This window comes from Typopeltis vanoorti, chromosome 15 (genome assembly GCF_054136105.1).
Source record: "Typopeltis vanoorti isolate ZY-2024b chromosome 15, IOZ_Tvanoo_1.0, whole genome shotgun sequence".
NCBI lineage: Eukaryota > Metazoa > Arthropoda > Arachnida > Uropygi > Thelyphonidae > Typopeltis > Typopeltis vanoorti.
The window spans coordinates 74,735,604-74,756,630 of record NC_143563.1 but is presented as its reverse complement, the minus strand read 5'-3'; the positions used below and the strand labels follow the sequence as shown (position 1 = coordinate 74,756,630).

The 21,027-nt window shown below is 35.5% G+C and overlaps 1 protein-coding gene across 3 annotated transcripts in view; it reads left to right on the top strand.

Moving 5' to 3' along the window:
* LOC150098898 (centaurin-gamma-1A-like) overlaps positions 1-21,027 on the top strand; it is a 273,420-nt gene that overhangs the window by 146,227 nt on the left and 106,166 nt on the right. For all 3 annotated transcript variants that reach the window (XM_090404607.1, XM_090404608.1, XM_090404609.1), the window contains exons 11-12: positions 6,842-7,010; positions 14,726-14,869. In XM_090404607.1, the coding sequence (XP_090260733.1) occupies positions 6,842-7,010; positions 14,726-14,869 (313 nt within the window). The remainder of the gene's footprint in view (positions 1-6,841; positions 7,011-14,725; positions 14,870-21,027) is intronic.

Below are 21,027 nucleotides of genomic sequence, written 5' to 3'. Positions count from 1 at the left end.
CCTTCATATTAAGGTCATCATCTGGAGTGTGTGTGTGTGTGTATATATCAAAAAAAAAAATCAGCTAACGCCTTTTTGTTCCCGTATAGGGAGTGGGCGAGGCCGTTTTTTAGCCCTATCTAACTTTTGAGACTGAGTGGGCAGTTCAATCTCCACTGGTAGCCAATCAGAGATAGCTGGCCCAAGGCTATCACTAATTAGTGTGGGTTTGACGGCCGATTTTCTTGAGTTTACGGGATGAAAAACCTGAGTTTCTGGGAGGAAAAACCCGTTAGCCCGTGCCAGAGATCAACTAACTCTGGAACCGGTCGAGAAAAGGCTTAGAAAAAGTTCCTCTAGTCGGCGACTAGATTCAAATGCCTTTCGTCGTGCGGTCAAGCGCTGTAGAGTGCAAACACCACTTCTACTGAGCTATACAGGCTCACACACAAAAATAAGCTATATTACATTTCAAACAGTATGCCAAAAAGACAATGATTTGATCAACTGTTATTCTACTGGCCTGACCTCTAGTGGAACAAAAAAAAACTACATCAAAACTATATATTCTATTTATAACATCATCAGAGAACAAATTCATATAAATAGTTTTATTACAGCAAAAGTAGTGTCCTAATTTAACATAACAGTTGTTATATTAGAGTTAAGACAGGATTGCTTAGTCCTATTTCTATTTAACTCTTAAACGAAAAGATTATGTGGGTAGAATATGTGCCTTCCATATTCTTGGGATTTTTAGACCATCACTAGTGGCGCAACAGATAACACGTCTGACTACGGATCAGAAGATTCCAGGTTCGAATCCTGGCTGGCTCATTTTCTTTTGCCGGCCTGGTTGGCCAAGTGGATAGCGTATCTGCTCTTCAACTAAAAGGCTGCGGGTTCGAATCCTGCCATGGGCATGGATGTTTTGATTGTCTGTGGAAATACCAGTGCTGCTGGTGGTCGGAGGTAGATGGCGTTGGTGTAGTTGCGGTCAGTTGGTGAATGAATGTGGAGACAGAGTTGTAGAGCAGGTACCCTCCCTCGATGAGTCCTTGGGCTCCCTGGGGTGTCAAATAATAATTATTGTTAAGATTAGGGTGGTTAATTAGAATTTCACAGGCATTTCCACTAAAGGAAACGTGCAAGTTGAATAGGTGAATGTCATTAAGCAGAAGAGAAAAAAGAAAAATATTGTGAAAGAAATATAAGGATAAGTATAATGAGCAAGCCTATGAATGGTACAAAGCATACACAAACTGATATGCATGGCAAAGCCATCAAATTATAAGAAAATTAGTTGAGCAAACCAGATTAAAAGGAAATCTTAGAGAATACTTTTGGTGACTCAAAGGCAGAATTACTGTGGAGGGATAACTTTGATAAATGCAAATGGTGGGAATGTAATAGCAACAGAAGAAATGTTATTCAGTGATCAATCACTTTTCTAGGCTGCATCATCCAGATGAAGATAAGTCAGTGACTGATGGCATGAAAAGATTTGTGTGTAAATAGAAATAAATGAACTACACGAATTTATGTGCATGGTACTGCAAAACCTAAATGTGACTACAGCAGTTTTATTAGATGGAATATATACTGGTGTATTGAAAAGAATGTGTAAGAGAATTTGAAGTGCCTGTGACAAAGTGACTTTAATATAAGTACTGGCAGGATCTTGGAGGTGGAAAGAAGATAAGATAGTTCCATATTTCTTGAGTGGTAGTTAAGGCAATTTTCCAATATCTTAACCATCCAGCAATGGATGGATATTGATTAATATTCTTTTGGAGATGGCATGGCTTCATGAAAGTGTTAAGATATTAATCTCTATAAAGATTCTTTTTATCAATTCCGATTGGTGCAATGACTTTTAACTAATTTTTTTAGAATCCAGAAAATCAATAACTCATGACCAAATAAAAAAATATATACATTTTATGAAACTAAAGCAGTAATAGAAAAAATATAAACATAAATGGATGGAACACGTTCAAAGAATGAAAACAGAAAGATTACCAAAACAAGCCTTAAAGTACAAGCCATTAGGAAAAAGAAAACCAGGATGTCCTCTTAAACGATTCAACGATGACTTCTAAGGTTGGAACAGGCCATGATAGGCCTAAATCCTTGATATGCATGATGATGATGAAACTAAAACATTATATACATTTTAAATAAAATTACATAAATAACTACAAAATTAACTGGATTAAATCTACACTTTAGAGATTTTCTTATCCAAAATATTAAAACCATTCATTCTCTGAACTCATCCTGTTATTGGATTTTTTTGATATATACTTAATCATGTCTACCAGATTAAACACCTTGTTTTCACAATAACAAAATGTTTATAGTCAGTTTCTTCGTGAGGGCCTTTTCCAAAAATATAAAATTTTCTTCTTCTTTTCCCTGGGATCCTTTTTTTTTTCTCCCTTATATAGCACACAATATTATTCCTCCTGTCTCACTGAAGTATAAATATTTCTTACCTCTTGCAGTTCTACCTATTTGACGCACAATTTACTAATTTTTGTACCAGAGGGGGAGAAAAAAGTTTCTTCTACTACTACTTCATAAACAACAGATCTAAGTATAGCTCTTCATGTTAAACCACTTTACAGTTTCAAATTTCACCAATTGCTTTTTCCATAGAAATCCAGTGTCCTTAAGACAGAAGATGAAATTTTCTATTCAGCATTTCCTTAAACATCCAATTTAGAACATCGACTCCAATATCTTCTTTTATAAACTAAACACTTGTTGACAGTCTCAACTCCTCCAGTTTAAAGGCTCTCAATTCTATGATTCATTTTCGAAATCTTCTATTAATATTCTTCCAACTGTCATGTGAAACTTAAAAACTTCCTAACAACAAAATTTCTCCAGTCTGCATTCTTAAACTTCCATTAGCTCTTTTCTGTTTTCTTCGTTACCCCAATACCGAACACTCTCTGTCAGCTATCAATCACCCATCAAACTCCTCGGCAAGCATGCACATCCATGTAAATGGCAAGCAAGAAACTAAGTATAACGGCTGACACGTTGTCCCCGTTAACATAACGAGAATGTCTTTTCAAAACACAACACTTAATAATATTAAATTACAATAAAAAATTTGAAAGTAACACAAGTATCAGAATCTAGTAAGTACATCAATTTCAAATGATCTGCATTTCATTTTGACAGTAATATCAAAAATGGTACATTGCAAGTATGCCGATAAACAATTATAAAAATATTCATAATATTAAATTATGATTATTTTTACAAAGGAATGATTTTGCCATAGTAATTTATTCACTGTCCTTAGTAAAGTGACATTTAAGTTAGATAAGGAAAGCAACTACACCAAGATGTTGCCGGACTTTGTGAAGGTAGGATGTTGCACTGAAATCTGTTATGCAAATTGGAACAAATGGGAGATGGATACAAAACTTGGGGGGGGGGGTAATTACCAGGTGATTTTTGTGTCATTCCCATCTATGAAAGATTTAAAATCCATTATACATTTAGTACCATGGATAGGCTAATGGTCAAAATCAAGAGACTTTACTTCTGAAACCAAACATGATACTTTCTTCAATCTACTTCATGCCTCTAGTCCACAAGGTACTGATCTCACACTGGGTGATGAAAATATTCTACCACCTGAAGACTTTCACAAATATCTATGGCATAGATATTTGTGAAGGTGGAGATGCTCTCCACTATTCAACCAAGCTAGCACTGGCTGGTACACTAGAGTGAGTAGGATGTGGTTGAATAAAATCCAGTAGAGGATAAACTAGTGGTGTGTCATAGGGTTCTATGTTGGACTACAGCTGTTTAATTTGCATGTTAGTAATTCTGGGAATGCTTTGGAGGGACTATCCATTTGGTTTTCTTTTAATGCTGAAGTGGAAAAGACCAATGAATGAAGGTGATGTAAATGTCCTACAGGAAGATTTGAATAGACTAAGTTATAGGCAAAAGATAATGATTACTTTTTCAATGTTGCAAAGTGTTATGCATTTTGGAATGAGAACGTTGAAAGCTATATTACATTGATAGGATTGCATTACTAGGAATCTAGGAGTTATGTGGTTAGAGAGTTGAAGGTTATGGGATATATTGCAAAAAATGGACAAAATAGCTGGGATAAGGAAGCTGTTTCCCTTGGTACGTCCTCATCTGGACTTCTTCTTTTCAGCCACTTTCTGTCCACTGCTGGATGAAGGTCTCCTCCAGTTCCTTCCACCTTTCTCTGTTCTTGGCAATGGTTGACCAATTTTTCCCAACAAAATTTGACAATTCATCACTCCACCTTCTTTTAGGATGTCCTCGGCCTCGTTTCCCTTCTTTTGGAATCCAGTTTGTTAGTATGGTGGTCCATCACTCATCTTCTCTTCTAGATAGATGTCCAGCCCATTTCCATTTTAGTCACTTGTGGTGAAGAATGATATCAGTGATAAGATTCTGGCTTCTTATCCAGGTGTTTCGCTTCTTATCTTTTAATGTGATGCCTAGTATCAGCCCCTCCATTTTGATTTCAGTTGTTGCTAGTTTATTTGTCAGTGCTTTTGTTAGAGACCAACTTTCACAACCATATGTGATGACTGGAAGTATACACTGGTTAAATGTCTTCCTTTTTAAACAGAGTGGGACATCGTTATTTTGAAAAATGCTTTTCAATTTTCTGAATGCACTCCAAGCAAGTTGAACTATTCTATTTATTTCCTTTTGGAGTCCACAGTTTAGATCAATGAGATGACCTAAATATGTATATGAAGAGACTATTTCCAAGAAATTGTTTTCTGTTAGGTATGTTTTTTGGCGTTACAAAATGATTAAACATAATTTTAATTTTTTTGCCAACTTTTCTGCTTTCATGATATAGGTCTTCTATCATTGTTTGGTTTTTGTATGAAAGGATTCAAGAAATGGATTGATCAAATGGTGAGAGGTCTGTGGAACTCTTATTTTGTGGACAGATTATCAGTGGATTACGAAATTTGGGATAGGCAGAAAAGAGGGGATATCATAAAAACAAGTTACTAAGAATTTTACAGGATGAATGTGGGTGGGATTTTTCAATACATAGGACAGAAGAGAGTGTAATTAGTAGTGGGGGGATACATTGAGGACTAGACTTTCTTTTAGAACATAATTATTATTATTATTATTTAGGCCTCCAAGGAATCAAAAGACTCATCGCAGGAGGTCCCTCCTAGGAAACGCAAAGTCCATCATACCACTCCTTAAACTCATTGACCGTTCTCACTCTCACCACTCTATCAGGCAATGCATTCCATGGTTCAACCACCCTCCATGCAAAGAAACCACTCCTCACCCTCTTGCTCACAGTTTCCTTTCGTAACTTCCAGGGAAACTTCCCTTGTCATCACTCCTTCCTGTTGTTCAACCAAGCGAGAGAACTACCGAGTGTCAACCCTGTAACCACCTCTCAACAGTTTAAAAGTCTCAATCATATCTCCTCTCCTTCTTCTATCCACTAAACTCTGCAGTCCACATTCCCTCAGCCGATCCTCATAACTAACATTGTACAGTCCTGAAAGTGTCTTTGTTATCTGCCTTTTGTACCCTTTCCACAGTTAACTTATTCCCTTTAAATCCTGGGGACCAAATCTGAGAAGAACAATATTCTAAGTGTGGTCTGATCAGGGTCTTATACAACGGAATGATAACTCTTTTATCTTTGCAGGTCGGTGTCCTTCTCATTATTGCAGCAATTCTCTGTGTTACCTTCACCACCTTTGCAATATGTCCCCTGAATTTCAGGTTTCTATCCCCAACCCCATGAACCGCAGATCTCTTGTCTCCCCTATTTCCTCCAGTATATCTCCTCCAATAGAGTATGCAGCATCCCATCGATGTGTCCCAAACCTCAAGACCTTACATTTTGCTGCATTAAACCGACACCCCATTCATTTGCCCATCTGTCTAGCTTATTCAAATCCTCTTGCAGGACTACCACGATTGTTGTGGTAGTAAAAAGTGCACTATTACTAATAATCCTTCCCAGCTTCATATCATCTACAAACAACTGAACATCCCCTTGCAATTCACTGACAATGTCATCAATATAAAGTTAAACAGTATAGGTCCCAGTACTGAGCTCTGTGGGACCCCACTTGTAATCCTCTGCCTCCTTGAAACTACCCCACCACACACAACTCTGATATCTATTGGACAGCCAATCCTGAATCCAGTTGACCAATCTGACATCCAAACCCATGTGCTGCAACTTAAATATCAGCTTATCATGTGGCACCCTGTCAAATGCCTTTGCTAAATCCAAGAAAATGGCAATATATGCCTTTCCCTCATCTACTGCTCTTGTAACTTTATTATAAAAGGCTAGCATATTACTAAAACAAGAGCACCCCTTCACAAATCCATGTTGACTCTCAGAGATAACATTACCCTCATCTGCCCAATGTTGTGTACGGTCCCTAACTAATTTCTCCAAGATCTTAACAACTACTGAAGACACAGAAACTGGCCTATAATTAGACACTTCCAGTCTGCTACCACCCTTATGTAATGGCACTATCTTACCTTGCTCTCCATATTTCTTCCTTGTAACAAGGATATGTACTGTATAGTCTATCATTTTTTACATGTTCTCTACCACACATTTCATTGATGCATCTGAATTGCAAGTGCATTATGATTGAATGAATTTGAGGTAGAATGGGTGTGGTATGTATAATAGTTAATCTGGCTTCCTGTAATGATGAAGCCCTAGGATTCCATGGAGATACCCAAATAATAATATTAAAGTTTGATAGAGAAGTTACTAATAAATATAGTGCAGTGTATATCTTCTTCCTTAAAATGACATTTCTTATAGGACTATATGGATGATGTTCATGGCAAAGAAATTCCTTTGATGCATACCACTGTAAAGATTCCAGGCCAAAAACCAAGAGGATCTCGGCCACAAGGAGCTTCACTTAGTGCCTCTTCTCATCATGTGAATGAATTGGCTTCTGATCTCAGCAGCTTGTCCATAGCTGGAGGTATATTTTAAGCTTTATTTCATTTGGTATATCCTCTTTAATAAGTAATTTTATGTACAAATGAAATAGTAACAGCAGATGATAAAAATTATAGTCAGTAATTCTGTTGGAGAATTGAGTATAAAATAAATGTAATAGTAATATCTTAATTATTGGAACTAGTAATTATAAGTTTGCTAGGATTAACAAAGGAGACCCTATGAAAAGGCATTGTCATCACAATATTAGTTTTTTTTTTTTTAGTAGATATACTACTTATTGAAGTTTCTGATATAATCTTTGATATTCATCAAGAATAGACTTAACTGGTGGCAGTTGTCATATAATAAGCAGTGGAAAAAATGTATGTGACAATAGCATAGCAGCTATATATTAATCAACAATCATAACATGTGGTAGTTAAGTAATTACTTAAGTAACTGCAATATATTGAGCAATAAAATGTTTAATTATGCAAAAGAATTAACTTTTAAAAATTGGAACCTTTCCAAACCAAATAGGAAAAAATTTCTTAATGAGTCATCATTATCCTGATTTGATTGAGTGGGATCTGGTCACTGCAAAATGTTTTTGTCAAATGGTGCTATAATGGAAAAATTTATGTCTACTTGCTAATTTTTTTAGTAAAAATCTTTGTTTGCAAAAGAAAAAAACAACAACTGAAGTTTTGTGGACAATTTGTAAGAAGTGTGTCTGAGAGATTATAGAGCCGGGGTCTCAAACTCAAGCACAGCAAAGGGCCAGTCAATTAGATGTATATCAGATACAGGCCATATTCAGTATTATTCTGTGAACCAAAACATAAACTAAAAAAAGAAAGGCTCTAACAAAGGCCCTTTTGTTGCCAGGCCTTTACGATTTATAAACAGTTTACCACCATTTAAATTTTAAATTTATAACCATTTTTATTTTTAAATTTTAAAAATATAACAAGTTTAGAAAATATAAATTTATTGACATTGTATCACGTGGCTTAAAATGACTGCATGACAAGTAACTTCCATTCAGTGTTGCCAATTTGATGATAGAAATATGGTACAAAGAACTGTAGTAATAAGTTTTACTTTTGTTTAAAGCTGTCATAAAATTAAAAGTTTGAATTTTTCTGTTTTAATCCCTGCAAGATGTTAGAAACATTGATTTTTAGAAAAGAAATCATTAAGGTCACAGGCCAGATACGAAGCCTTCATGGGCCGCCATTTTGTGCCCCTGTTATGAGGAACTAAACTTTAGCTTTATACAAAAATATATGACAACAAGAAATTTTGCAACCAGGGGCAAAGCACTTTAATTTATTGCTTCTAAATGTTTTTAATAGCACCTAATGAAATGTTCAGAATCAGTGAGTGAGACAGAAAGGTTATTTGAAGTCTTATGTACCACAAGATTCAGTATTTCAAAATGCTGCAATCTTTTTGGTAAATACTGCTTAAAAAAGCTGTGGGAGACAGGGGGGGAAGAGACATTAATTTTATAATGATCACAAAGCACGAAATCATTATTATTGCAAAGGAAATTGTTCTTAACTGGGGATTTTTCATTTGCAAGAAATGAGGTGAGATAAGTTTTGAAGGAATTAAATTCAGCCAGATTATATTTTCCATATGAGAGGTTGGTATAGAGCAATATTTAAGAAAGTAATGGTAGATATGATTATTTACACATTGCAAACTTTCAGAAAAAAGGGGAAGGTGTGAAGGATACCATCATCTTCAGATCTATAAATATGATTTGTTACTATTAAAAGAACATCATTCATATTAAATTAGAAAGTGTTGTCAGAAAACATTGTTGAAGTATTCCAACATTAGTGGTGAGTGAAGCTGTGGAATAAAAATCTATCCATTAGAAAAAGAAAAAAAAAAGGGAATTGGATACCCAGTTGCAGAGTGTAGAAGAAAGACAGATCCTGGAATTTCATCTTTCTCAGGAATTTTGTGCCAGACATGATCACATATCCTAAGATTTCTCTGCATGTCTCAAGGTATGGGTGACACAGGTGTGTTTACTTTGACAGAAATTACGGTTAATACCTGATTAGATGAGAGATTTTCAAGAAGTTAGGTTGGTTGTTGATTATCTATTATTTTTGAAAAGGATTGAAGAGTAATTGGGTTGCAATTAAGTGAATAGATTTGTTTCCTCATTCTTGGAACAGGGCAGTATAGGAAAATATATAAAGGTATAGATTGGGGTTTTTTTTTTTTGAGTTTTCAGGTGAAGAGGAAGAGAGGATACTATCAGCTAGAGACTTGATCTCTCAGAAGAGGTTTTCTGTATAATTAATGTAAAAGTGTGAGAAGAAAAAAATCGAACCCATTATGGTGATCATAAATCACCAAGTAGAAAGACTATTCTTGTAGTTAATAGGACTGCAGGAGGTCAAGGGATCTGATTATTTTGTGGAGTATGAGACATGTGGAATATGGTAAAGAGATTTTCAGCCAGAGAAGATCCAATCTATATAGACCATAGATATTGCTAGTATCTGTTTTTTGCCGAGTGGTTTTTTTTTTTTATCAGATAAAGTTTGATTCATTTATTTTAGGTGAGAACAGTAGGTTAGATGGGAGGTAGAGGAGATATACTTCTTGGTACATACACTAAAATATAATCTCAGAAATGCCTCCTATTTGTCACTATTTGGACTCCCCTTCCTTCTTTCAGCTATACTTGGAAAAGTAGGTTTGGAAGCAAAATGATTTAGCAGCTGAACTAGAAACCTTGTAATGTGTTACCATTAGATTCAGTGTGATGCACTATTGATGATTGACAGCATATAAACTTGATATTGTAGCTTTGAACTAAGATTTCCTCAAGAGTTAATTTTCCTCTATGGGCCAGCTGTAGAGTCCCTGCATGGTTTAGCCACCTCAGGCCTTCAACATGTAAGACAGGAGTACAGCAAGACAAATAGCTCCAGCTCAGTCATAAGTCTTCCTGTGCAAACTTTGTTTGCTTATGCTTGGATAAAGGATTAAACAAGAATATAATTTATCTCCAACTCAGAAGATATGCTTTTGTGGAAATATTAACAACTTTCTCCAGAGTTCTTTTAGTGGAAGCAGGACACACCAGCAAGAAGACTATTTGGAAAGGCTATATATTGCATTTCACTACTCACTGTTTGCCTTAGTAAGGCACTATATTTCTAATTGGAATTGGGTACCTGGACATAATTACTTTAGAATTTGAAGAAAAGTGTGCATTCCCCCCTCCCCATCCATAAATGTTTGGCTCCTACTGTAACTGAAAATATTATTTCTAAAATGTAAAACATGGTTATTGAATATCACATATTGATGGTACACATACAATTTAGAAACACATATTGCATTTATTGACTTTGAAAAAGCGTTTCACAAAGTTAAAAGAAACATATTAAAAGAAAGACAAATACCAAATAATATCCTAAAAGCTATCACAAGTATATATGAAAATAATCAAATACAAATAAGATTAAATCATGAGCTATCATATAAGAGAGAGATAAACCAAACGGTCCGACAGGGATGTCCCCTCTCAGCAACTCTTTTTAATATTTACTTAAAAGAAATAGTAATAAAATGGAATAAAAATATACATCAAGGAATTAAACTTTCTCCTACAGTGAACTTAAACACCCTCCTTTTTGCCGACGACCAAATAATAATTACAAATTCAGAAGATAACTTACAGAAAGCCATTTTAAATCTAAATGAGATAGTCAAAGATTATAGTATGATAATATCAACAGAAAAATCAAAAACTATGGCCTTTAAAGGACAAGATCCAGCAAGAACTAAAATAGTAATAGATAACAAGATCTTAGAACAGGTGAATTAATTTAACTACCTAGGATGTATGATCACACATGAAAATGAAAAAGATATAAACGTAAAAATTGCAAAATATTTAAAAATAACAGGTGTAATTAACTCTATATTTAAACCAAACCTAGTTCAAAAACAAACCAGGCTAAAAGTATACAATACATGTCTGGGATTGCTGGAGAGAAGCTGAATTAGTGACCCCAACATTGGTTTCTGGAAGAAACAGATCTCGGCCTTATGTGCCATGAGACACAAAGAGGATAAGTAAGTATGGTTGTAGTGGTGGAGTCCACATGTACAGGGTGAGCCAAAAGTCACAAAAGGATCTGAAGTTTTAATAACTTTTTCTTTACAGATTTTATAAAGAAGACCTTGGAGATTAACCATGGAAAAATTCACGACTGAACAGTGAACACAAATTGTGAAATTTTACTATCAAAACCAAGGATCGATAATTCTGACCCAACGAGCATATAATCGCCATTGCACTGTGAGAGATTCTCCGAGCAAATCAATGATTAGATTTGATTGGTCGTTTTGAGGAACAGGGTTCAGTAAGCAACCTTCCATAAACAGGACATGCTCAGTTAGGAACAAAGCCACAGTTGAGTGTGTAAAGGAGAGTGTTGTAGAAGACCAGAGCACATCAACTTGAAGGCGGTCTGGACAGGTTGGAGTCTCTCGACATCACTTCGGCATATTCTGAAAACCTTGAACTTGTTTCCATATAAAATCCAGTGCAAACAGCTGATGCCACCACATTACGCAGTTATATTTCAAGAATTAGCAAGGAGAGATCCTGAATTTATCCATAAGCTGATAATGTCACATGAAGCACATTTAAATGCTTCATTAACAAACAAAACTGCAGGATTTGGGGTTTGGAAAATCCTAGGACAATTCACTGAAGGGAATTGCACCCCTTAAGTGTACAATTTGGTGTAGGGTGACGTCGGAAGAAGTGATCGGACCTTACTTTTTTGAATACCATGTTGGGAACCCTGTCAGTGTTTCCAGGAGATGAATATCAATCTATGATCAAAAATGTCTTAGTCCCAGCAGGTTCAAGATAAACATGACATGTGGGTCCAAAAGGATGGAGCGACAACTCGCACAGCAGACCACAATCCAACTGCTCAGGCAAATTTTTGAGGGAAGAATAATTTCCTGTGGTTGGTCCATAAGTTGGTCATCACATTCTCCAGATTCCTGACAACTCCTGATTTCTTCTTATTGGGCTATCTTAAAGGAAAAGTTTATGTTAACAAGCCTCAGACATTCCAACAGCTGAAGAACAATATACGGGCCAAAATCAGAGCACTGGAACCTGAAACACTAAGAGGTGTCATGAAAAACGCCTTAGAAAGGGCACATTTGTGTGAAACAGAAAATGGATGCCATTTACAAGATTTGATTTTTCATGCCTAGTGTAAATTTATTTCCTATACTGTATATGATGCTATGGTATTGTAAATTTAAAATAAAAAACAAAGGCGTTATTAAATATTGAAACCCCTTCGTGACTTTTGGCAAGTATATATACTGTTATGCATATCAGTTTCCTGTAAACAGAAAAAGATCACCTTGGGGGGGGAGCTTGTAATCATAAGGTTCAGGAAAGGAAGAGAATCTGTAATTCATGTTGTTGTGCAAGTGGTTGAGCTGAAGTAGTATTTAAGGGTTTAAATGCCATGTAATCGGATGAAGTACATCTACCTACCTACCTGTGCTGCTCAACCTTTTGATTTTAAAGAGAATTGGGTCAAGAGCTGCTTGCTTAAAAGATTCCATGTAAAAAATTGGCTATTCAGAAAGTGGAATGAGCATATAGTTATGGGCGCTACACACTCTCCAAATGGCCAATTTTTACAGTCTTTTAAGCAAGCTTCTCTTGACCCCATCGTCTTTGCAAGGGTATCCCTGATTGCAAGACACATAAAAGCAGTCCTGTTTTTGGAACAACATAACAGCAGCATACTAGCACTGTTGCATATGATATGCAGATAGAGTACATTTAGAAATTTGTTATATTTTGTCACTTTTTGCACATTTACCTGGTATGAAAATAAGCCTAAGTTATTAAATGAAATTTGCATTTTTCACTACATCTATTAAGATATTTGCTGCGTAAAATTTTTATTTAAAATTCTTATATACATTTTACTTATTTTTTTGAGATACTTGTACAATGATGTTATGCTTAATAAATTCTGTATTATACAGGGTTAGCCTAAAAGAAATAGACAGTTTAAACGCTTTATAAATTGAAATCTGTTTGTTACATCAGAAAGCATTTAGTACTGTTTTATAGAAAAAGTCCTCAAGTTTACGGCCTCCACTTTTCGTTTGTCTTCGTGACGTCAGCATCATGCGAGCGCCCTTGACGTAAGTCGAGCAGTATGGCCCCTAGCCAGATGGAGAAGGCTTTCTGCGTGATTAAATTTGCAAAAGCAAATTCTGTTACTGTCATGCAGCGTCATTTTACAACACGGTATGGTAAACAACCACCCACAAGGCAATCAATCTACGATTGGAGCAAGAAATTTAAGGAAACTGGTGGTCTGTACAAGGGGAAAAGTCCTGGGAGACCACCTGTATCCGAGGAAACAGTGACTTGTGTTCGTGAGACTTGCACGCACAGCCCGAAGAAGTCGACAACACGTGCAAGTTTGGAACTTCAAGTTCCACAAAAGACTGTGTGGAATATCTTGCTTAAACATTTACAAATGTTCCCTGACCGGTTGCAATTATTGCAGAACCTCAGTGAAAACGATGAAATCCTCTGTCACTCATTCTGTATGGACAGACATGCAGTAACGGAGTGAAGAAAGTGATGATTTCTTTGACTGGCTAATTTTCAGTGACGAATCAACTTTCCACATTAGTGGTATAGTGGAAAAAACACAACGTTCATATATGGGGTACTGAAAACCTGAGAGCTGTAGTGGAGCATGTGCGGGATTCACCCAAAGTGAACGTTTTTTGCGCTGTATCCCGTAAAAATGCGTATGAACCATTCTTTTTCCAGGAAATAAAAGTGCATGGAATAACTTACTTAGATATGCTACATGAGTGGCTGATGCCTCAACTACAAGAAGACAATAACAATTTCATATTTGTCCAAGATGGCACTCTGCCGCACTGGCACCTTGAAGTTAGAAATTACTTGGATTGGACGTTCAACTGCCCAGCACATGGCTCTTACATGTTGGCCACCAAGAAGTCCAGATTTAATACCCTGTGACTACTTCTTATGGGGGTACATAAAGGACGGAGTTTTTGTTCCTCCCCTCCCTACAAGTGTGGACAATCTTAAACAATGCATCACAGTAGCTGCTGCGACTGTTGATATGGACATGCTGAGAAGTTTTTGGGAAGAACTGGATAATCGTATAGATATTTGTTGTGTTACAAAAGGGTCACACATAGAACACTTGTAACTTACTCTTGTAAACTTCAGGACATACTCTTCAAACCATGTAAGTATTTCAGCCATGCTATTAAACTCTTCTTTCTGTAAAACTTTGAAAGTGTCTATTTCTGTTAGGCTAACCCTGTATATTTAATTTACTTTTAATTTGCATGTTCTTTTAATTTTCAATTTTTCCTGGAGTACTAGCACTTATTGTTTTGTAAAAAAGAAAAAGGGAAAAAAAAAGTACTGCTTAAGAGGGCATTGATATCAGGAATTTAATTCTGTAAAAGTAGCGTTTTTTAATGCAGACATTAGGGTACAGCCATCCTTCCTGCTGTATTTTGAAAATTATTCAATTTGATTTCTCTATCATCAAATCTTTATTTTCAGATAAACCTTGCACATTCATATTTCTATAGCAATAAACAATTGCTTATTTTATTTTCTTTCCTTTTTTTTTTTCACACTTAAAAAAAAAAAAAAACTAGGTATGCTTAATGGTAGTGAAACTCAGCTGATTCCAGCTGTTCCCAACACAAATCCACTCTTGGGTAGGTTGGATACCCCTATAGTAAAAAAACGGCATCGGAGAATGAAAAGCACTGGTATTAGACATCTAGAAGCTATGGATGGTAAGAATTTTTATTTTTGATTTTTTAATTAATTATATTATAAATTATCTTTATTTTATAATGCTTAGTTATGATCCATGGTATCATCATCTGTTGTCTTTTTTGTAGTTACATTTTTTAAAATCTTTTCATAAATCAATCAGGCAGGTATAGCTTGACAAAATATAAATTCTACAGTTACACTAAAATTGGACTTAACAAACAGCAATAAATATTTATGTTCTTGAAAGTTATATATCTTTTGAGTAAAAAATATGAAATTTATACCGTAAGTTTCTTTGTTTTCATAATTTTATTTTAAAAAAATGTTAATATTCTTGCATTCAATTTCATCCAAACATGATTTTCTGACAGTTTCTCATACTTACAACATGTGTATACTATTATTTAACAATCTAATTTTAAAAATAATAATCTAGATTTAAAATTGCCAAAACCTTTATAAAAAAAATAGTCATTGAGATTTGATTTCATGAAATAGAATGAATTCAGAATAAAAAACTAAGCTGAACTTGGTAGCTTATTTTGTTATTCGATCCCAACAGCAGCTGATGGGATTGAATAACATCAGACTTCTGAGTTGGATCAGTGAGTGGCTGTCAGATAGGTATCAGAAAGTTGTATATGGGGATGCGAAAGAGGAAGGTCACTAGTGGTGTACCACAGGGGTCAGTTTTGGGACCATTGTTGTTAAATTTGTATATTAATGATATTGGAATGGGTTTAACTAGTGATATTCGTCTCCAAACAGCTGCATATTTACAGTTGTTTAGAGACGAATGGAGATCAATGGAACTGATGCAAAATTGGGGGAGAGCAGATGTTATGGTCTTACAGGAGGACTATTCAAGTCCTCCTGAAAGTGGAACTGTCAGTTCAATGTTACTTTTGAAATTTGGTAAGCAACGATGGGATGCAAATATACATTTGGTGGGGAAACTTTAAAGGAGGTAGAGAAGATGAGAGATTTGGGAATGGTGGTGGACAAGGACCTGAAATTCAGGGGCCACATTGTACAAGTTGTGAAGATGTCACATTGAATAATGGCAATGATGTGGAGGACCCTGACATGCATAGAGGTTATGATGCCATTGGATAAGGCCTTGATCAGGCCTCATATGGATTATTGTGCACAGGTTTGGTCAACTGGTTTTCATGGTGACAAGGATATGTTAGAAAGAGTCCAGAGAAGATTCACAAAGGTGGTGAATATGAGAATGTGGAGTATGAGAACAGATTGAGAGAATGTAAATTGCAAAGCCTCGTAAATAGAAGGAGGAGGGGATATGATTGAGGCATATAAGCTAGTTAGGGGTTGTTATCATGTTGACATGGAAAAGATCTTTTTCTTCCTAACATGGATTTTAGACCAGGTGACCTGTTCCAGTCTCATGTCACTTCTTTCTTGGTCTTCTGATTCTTCTTTTTCCACTTATTTTATATCTGTATAATATTTTTGGTAGTCTGCTGTTATTCATTTGATTTAAATATTCTATCCATTTTTGTTTATACTGTCTTATGTAGTAATTAATTATTTTATATTCAGGGATTGTAAAATTTCTTCATTTGTTTTATGGTCCCACTTGGTATATCCAGCTGTTTTTCTGAGAAATTTCACTGCTGTTTGAATTTGTTTTCATCTTTCCTTTTTATGGTCCATGTTTCGCTTCCGTATAGTAGAGTTGGTTTTGACAAGACATTATTTTCTTTAGATATTGTCACGTTAGATCGTTTTGAGATATCATTTAATGATTTTAATAATCTTTGTAAATCATCTTCTGATGTAGCTAATACTATTTGATCATCTGCAAATAGTAGCATATCTATCTTCATTTGTAGGGTTATTTGTATATCAAATGGGTTATACTGTTTCCATATTGTTATAATTTTATTTATATATATATATATATATATATATATTGAAAAGCAAAGGTGAGTAGGTACATTCTTGTTGTACTCCTTTTGATATATCTTTCCATTCTGTGATGTTCTCATTTAACTGCTATTTTATTTCCTGTATATGTTTCTTGAATGGATTGTAAAAGTTGGTTTGGTATATTTAAATCGGTTAATATTTTGAACAGTTTTTGTCTACTAATTTTGTCAAAAGCTTTTTCATAATCAGTAAAGGCCATGTGTGTTTCTTTTTTGAAATTCTCTTCTCTTTTCTTTTAATAATTTTAGAGTAAAAATTGGATCTATGCAGGATCAGCCTTTTCAGAAACGTTTTGTTCTTCTATTAGTTTATCCTCTACAATACTGCTTAGCTTCTCTTTTAACATTCCTGCATATATTTTATATCTGGTATTTAGCAGACTAATTCTCCTATAGTTATTGCAATCTTCTTTATTTCCTTTTTTATAGATTGGGATAATCAGTGCTTTTTTTTCCAAGAGTTAGGAGTTTTTCCAGGCATTTATCTTCTTTTATTTCTTTATTCATGTATTTTATTACTTTTTGTCCTCATGGTTAGCCTAGTGGCTTTGCGCTTTGCAACCATATGCCTGGGGAAGGAGTGTCCTAGGTTCGATTCCCGTCACCGACGTGAAGAGCTTAAGGATCTTCCTCAGCCATAGCCAAGTTAGCTGGTCTTGGGCGTGGACAGCAGGGTTTTCCACCCCAGTTTATCTGGGGGTTTTCATCCCGCAAGCAGGCAAACTGGCCCCGTGAACACACGGATCTACAGCCATAAATACTTAACCCCCATGAGGGGGCTCAACTCGCACCAATAGGGATGGGGGAGAAAAGGGAGGGAACTCCATACGAATAAATAAATAAATAAATTACTTTATAGGTTTTGGTTGTTTATTTTTTTACGGTATATATTAGAACACAGAAACTAAGTGAATAATTAATTTATTAACTTATTGCTGATATTTCGCTGGTGTTATAACCAGCATCTTCAGAGCACAAAAACACAGTTTGTTACAATATGCGAGACTATGACAACATGGTGTAATCAACAGACTGGTTAAACAAAATTGTAGCAGCAACACAAAGACTAGAGTCTTGATTTTTTGGCACCCTCTATCTGAAAAAAAAAAAAATTTACACCATGTTGTCATAGTCTCGCGTGTTGTAACAAACTGTGTTTTTGTGCTCTGAAGATGCTGGTTATAACACCAGCGAAATATCAACAATAAGTTAATAAATTAATCATTTACTTAGTTTCTGTGTTCTAATATATACCGTAAAAAAAATAAACAACATGTTCGACGAACACATAAGTCTGTCCACACGTTTATAGGTTTTGGGTTGTGGCTTAAATATATCCTTTTCTAGTGTTCTCTGCCAGGTTGGCAGGAAAACAACCCAGAGGAAGACCAAGATATAGGTGGATTGATACGGTACAAAGTGCCTTAGATGATAGAAATATAAGATCTGATAAGTCTTATATTTCTATCATCTTGACAAGTAACAGACTGATTTGGAGGAAAATTGTAGACAGGAAGTTAGTAATGATGTAAATTTTTCATGTAGTGCTATCATATCCTGTACACCCCTTCTGCCCCACCTCTCCTATATCTCCCCCCCCTCCCCCCTCAAGGGGTGTACAGGATATGTGTGCTATCATATCCTGTACACCCCTTGAGGGTATATGTCAGGAATTTGATAATGATGAGTTCTGTTACAAAATTGTTCCATTTCTCTCTCTCTCTCTCTCTTTGTTTTTTCCTTCTCATTTTGCAATTACACTGTTTCTTTTATACTCTATTTCTGCTTCTATTGTTTTGGAATTCAGCCATTTCTGGGAACTGTGCTTTTTTTTTTTTGTTGTTTTTATTATATTTTCTGTTTCTTTCTTCCAGTCTCATAGTCCTCTTTCTCTAATCCATTTGTGCTTTATTCCTAAGCTTTCTGTTGCTGCTTGTGTGAGAATTTGTTTCAAATTTTCCCATTCCTCTTCTTTGTCACTTGATTCATGTGACATAGATTCATGAAGGAGGAGGGGATTTCTCATAGAATAGGAGAGGTGGGGTAGAAGAAGAGGCCATCACTGAAAACTGTATAAGGAGGATGGGAGTAGGTTCTTTGCATGGAGAGTGGTTGGTGGGTGGAATGCATTGCTTGAGTGTGCTGTGAATGTAGACACATTAAATCAGATTTTAAGGCAGGTTGGATTTTGTGCAATAATGTATATCTCCCACAATGTTTCTCTGATTCCCATGGAGGTCAGATGTTAATAATGATTTCTTAAATTTAAAGTTTTGCCCTTTTTTTTTCCCTCTTAGTCATTAATCTTTAATTGTTGTAAAAAAAAGTTAAATGCTGACTTTGATCACTACTGTTGAAGATGTTCATAATACTGTGAGTGGTTTCATAGGAGATATTCAGATTTTGTAGGTAATCAAAGATGGAATTGTAATGATAGGCCACCATTTTAATGTATGGGCAACCAGCTGAATGTTTCTGTGTTTTGCATTTTCCTCCCAGTAGTAACCCTGCCAGGAGGTAATTTATTTCTACATGCTCCATTGCATACAATGCTTATATTACATGTAGCTTACAAGTACTGATTAACATTTGTATTTATATTTTTATATATACATATATTAACACTATATAATTCACACAATATCAGTAATTATGTTAGATTACAAGGACTGGAAGTTGATCTTATTGGCAAATTTAATTAATTCTGGGTAATAATTTTCGATAAGTCTCTGTTTTGACACTGGCCACTTGTCTCTGAAAGTGATGAAGTGCTGCATTAGGGGCATCCGGATGGAGTCCAATAGCTGACAGTTGTAAAGTATGTGGTCAACAGTCTGTTAAAGGTGTGGAATACAAATGCATGAAGGTGATTCCAGGATATGGAATCTGTGTAAGTAGTGTCTTAGTTCTCCATGTCCCGTTAGTAGCGTGGTTAAACCTGGAGAAATAGTTTATTTTTTCAGCCAGAGTCTGCTTTTGATGCTTGGCAAGAATTCTTTTGTTGTTGATCCGTTTTTTTGATGTCTAGGCTTTTCTCTTAAAGGATTTTTATAGCAGATTTCTAGTACTTTTGGTAACTTGTTTCTAGCCGTTCATTTCTAGTTGCTTCTTTAGCCAGCTGATCCGCTCTCTCATTTCCTGCTACCCTAGTATGCACGTTCACCCCTCAAAACTTGATTTCCCATCCCTCTCTAAGTGAGATTCCGAACCAGATTTCTTGTCTGTTCTATTAATGCTATATGGTTGTTTTGTTTTTTTTATACCATCTATAGTGCTTCTACTATCACTGTAAATTGTTGCTGTCTTTTGGTGAGAGGTGTTGAGTTCTAATTCCCAGAGATACGTAAGTGACTGAACTATAGCAAGTTGTTCTGCTTGGTTGTTGGAACAGAGAGGATGCAGTCTAGAGCAGTTCTTGTATAATAGACTGTCTGTTGTATGCAATGAAAGAACAACCAATGTTCCCTTGTTGTCTAAGCCGAGCTGTTGTTCGCTGTTCGCATTAAAGTGATGTTCTGAGATTAGGCGTGAAAATTCTCTTTTTTAATGCTTTAATAAATTTCTCTAGGTTGGTTTTATTGGAGAAGTACTTGTTGTTAACGTGATGGTTTGTGTTGTCTATTCTGTTTAAATTTTTGTTACTGATAATGAAACTTATTATGCGATGGTCAGAACAGCTTTCCTCTTCTTCGTATTTCCATTCAGAAACCTGGGGTAAAATAGTGTTGTTTGCCATTGTTAGATCGATTAAGCTGCTTCCTCTGGTATTTTCAAATGATGGAGTGTTACAGTCATCGTTTAGTATGTGTAGGGAATTTGATGCTATGAACTCTTCCAAATTTTTACCTCTGTTGTTTGTGCTTTCATTAAACCATGAAACCGAAAGGGCATTGCTATCTATTATAAGAATTAGGCCATGGTTGATGGTAAAATTCAAGATGTTGCTCATTTTTTCTAAGTTGTATTTTATGTCAGTGTGATAGTTTAGATACATACTTGCAGCAAAAGTTTTAATTCCTCTGTACGTAATTTTGATAAGTACCGAGTCCTCGTTACTGTGCTGAGAAATTAGTATTGCCTCGACTTCAGTATTGGCCATGAGTATTACAGCTCTCTTTCTTTCTGATCCTTTGGAGAATATTTTATATTTACTTGGAAAGCCACATATTTTGTTATTGTTGTTGTACTCTGCCCACCCCCCAGTGCCTATGTCGCCCAACCTC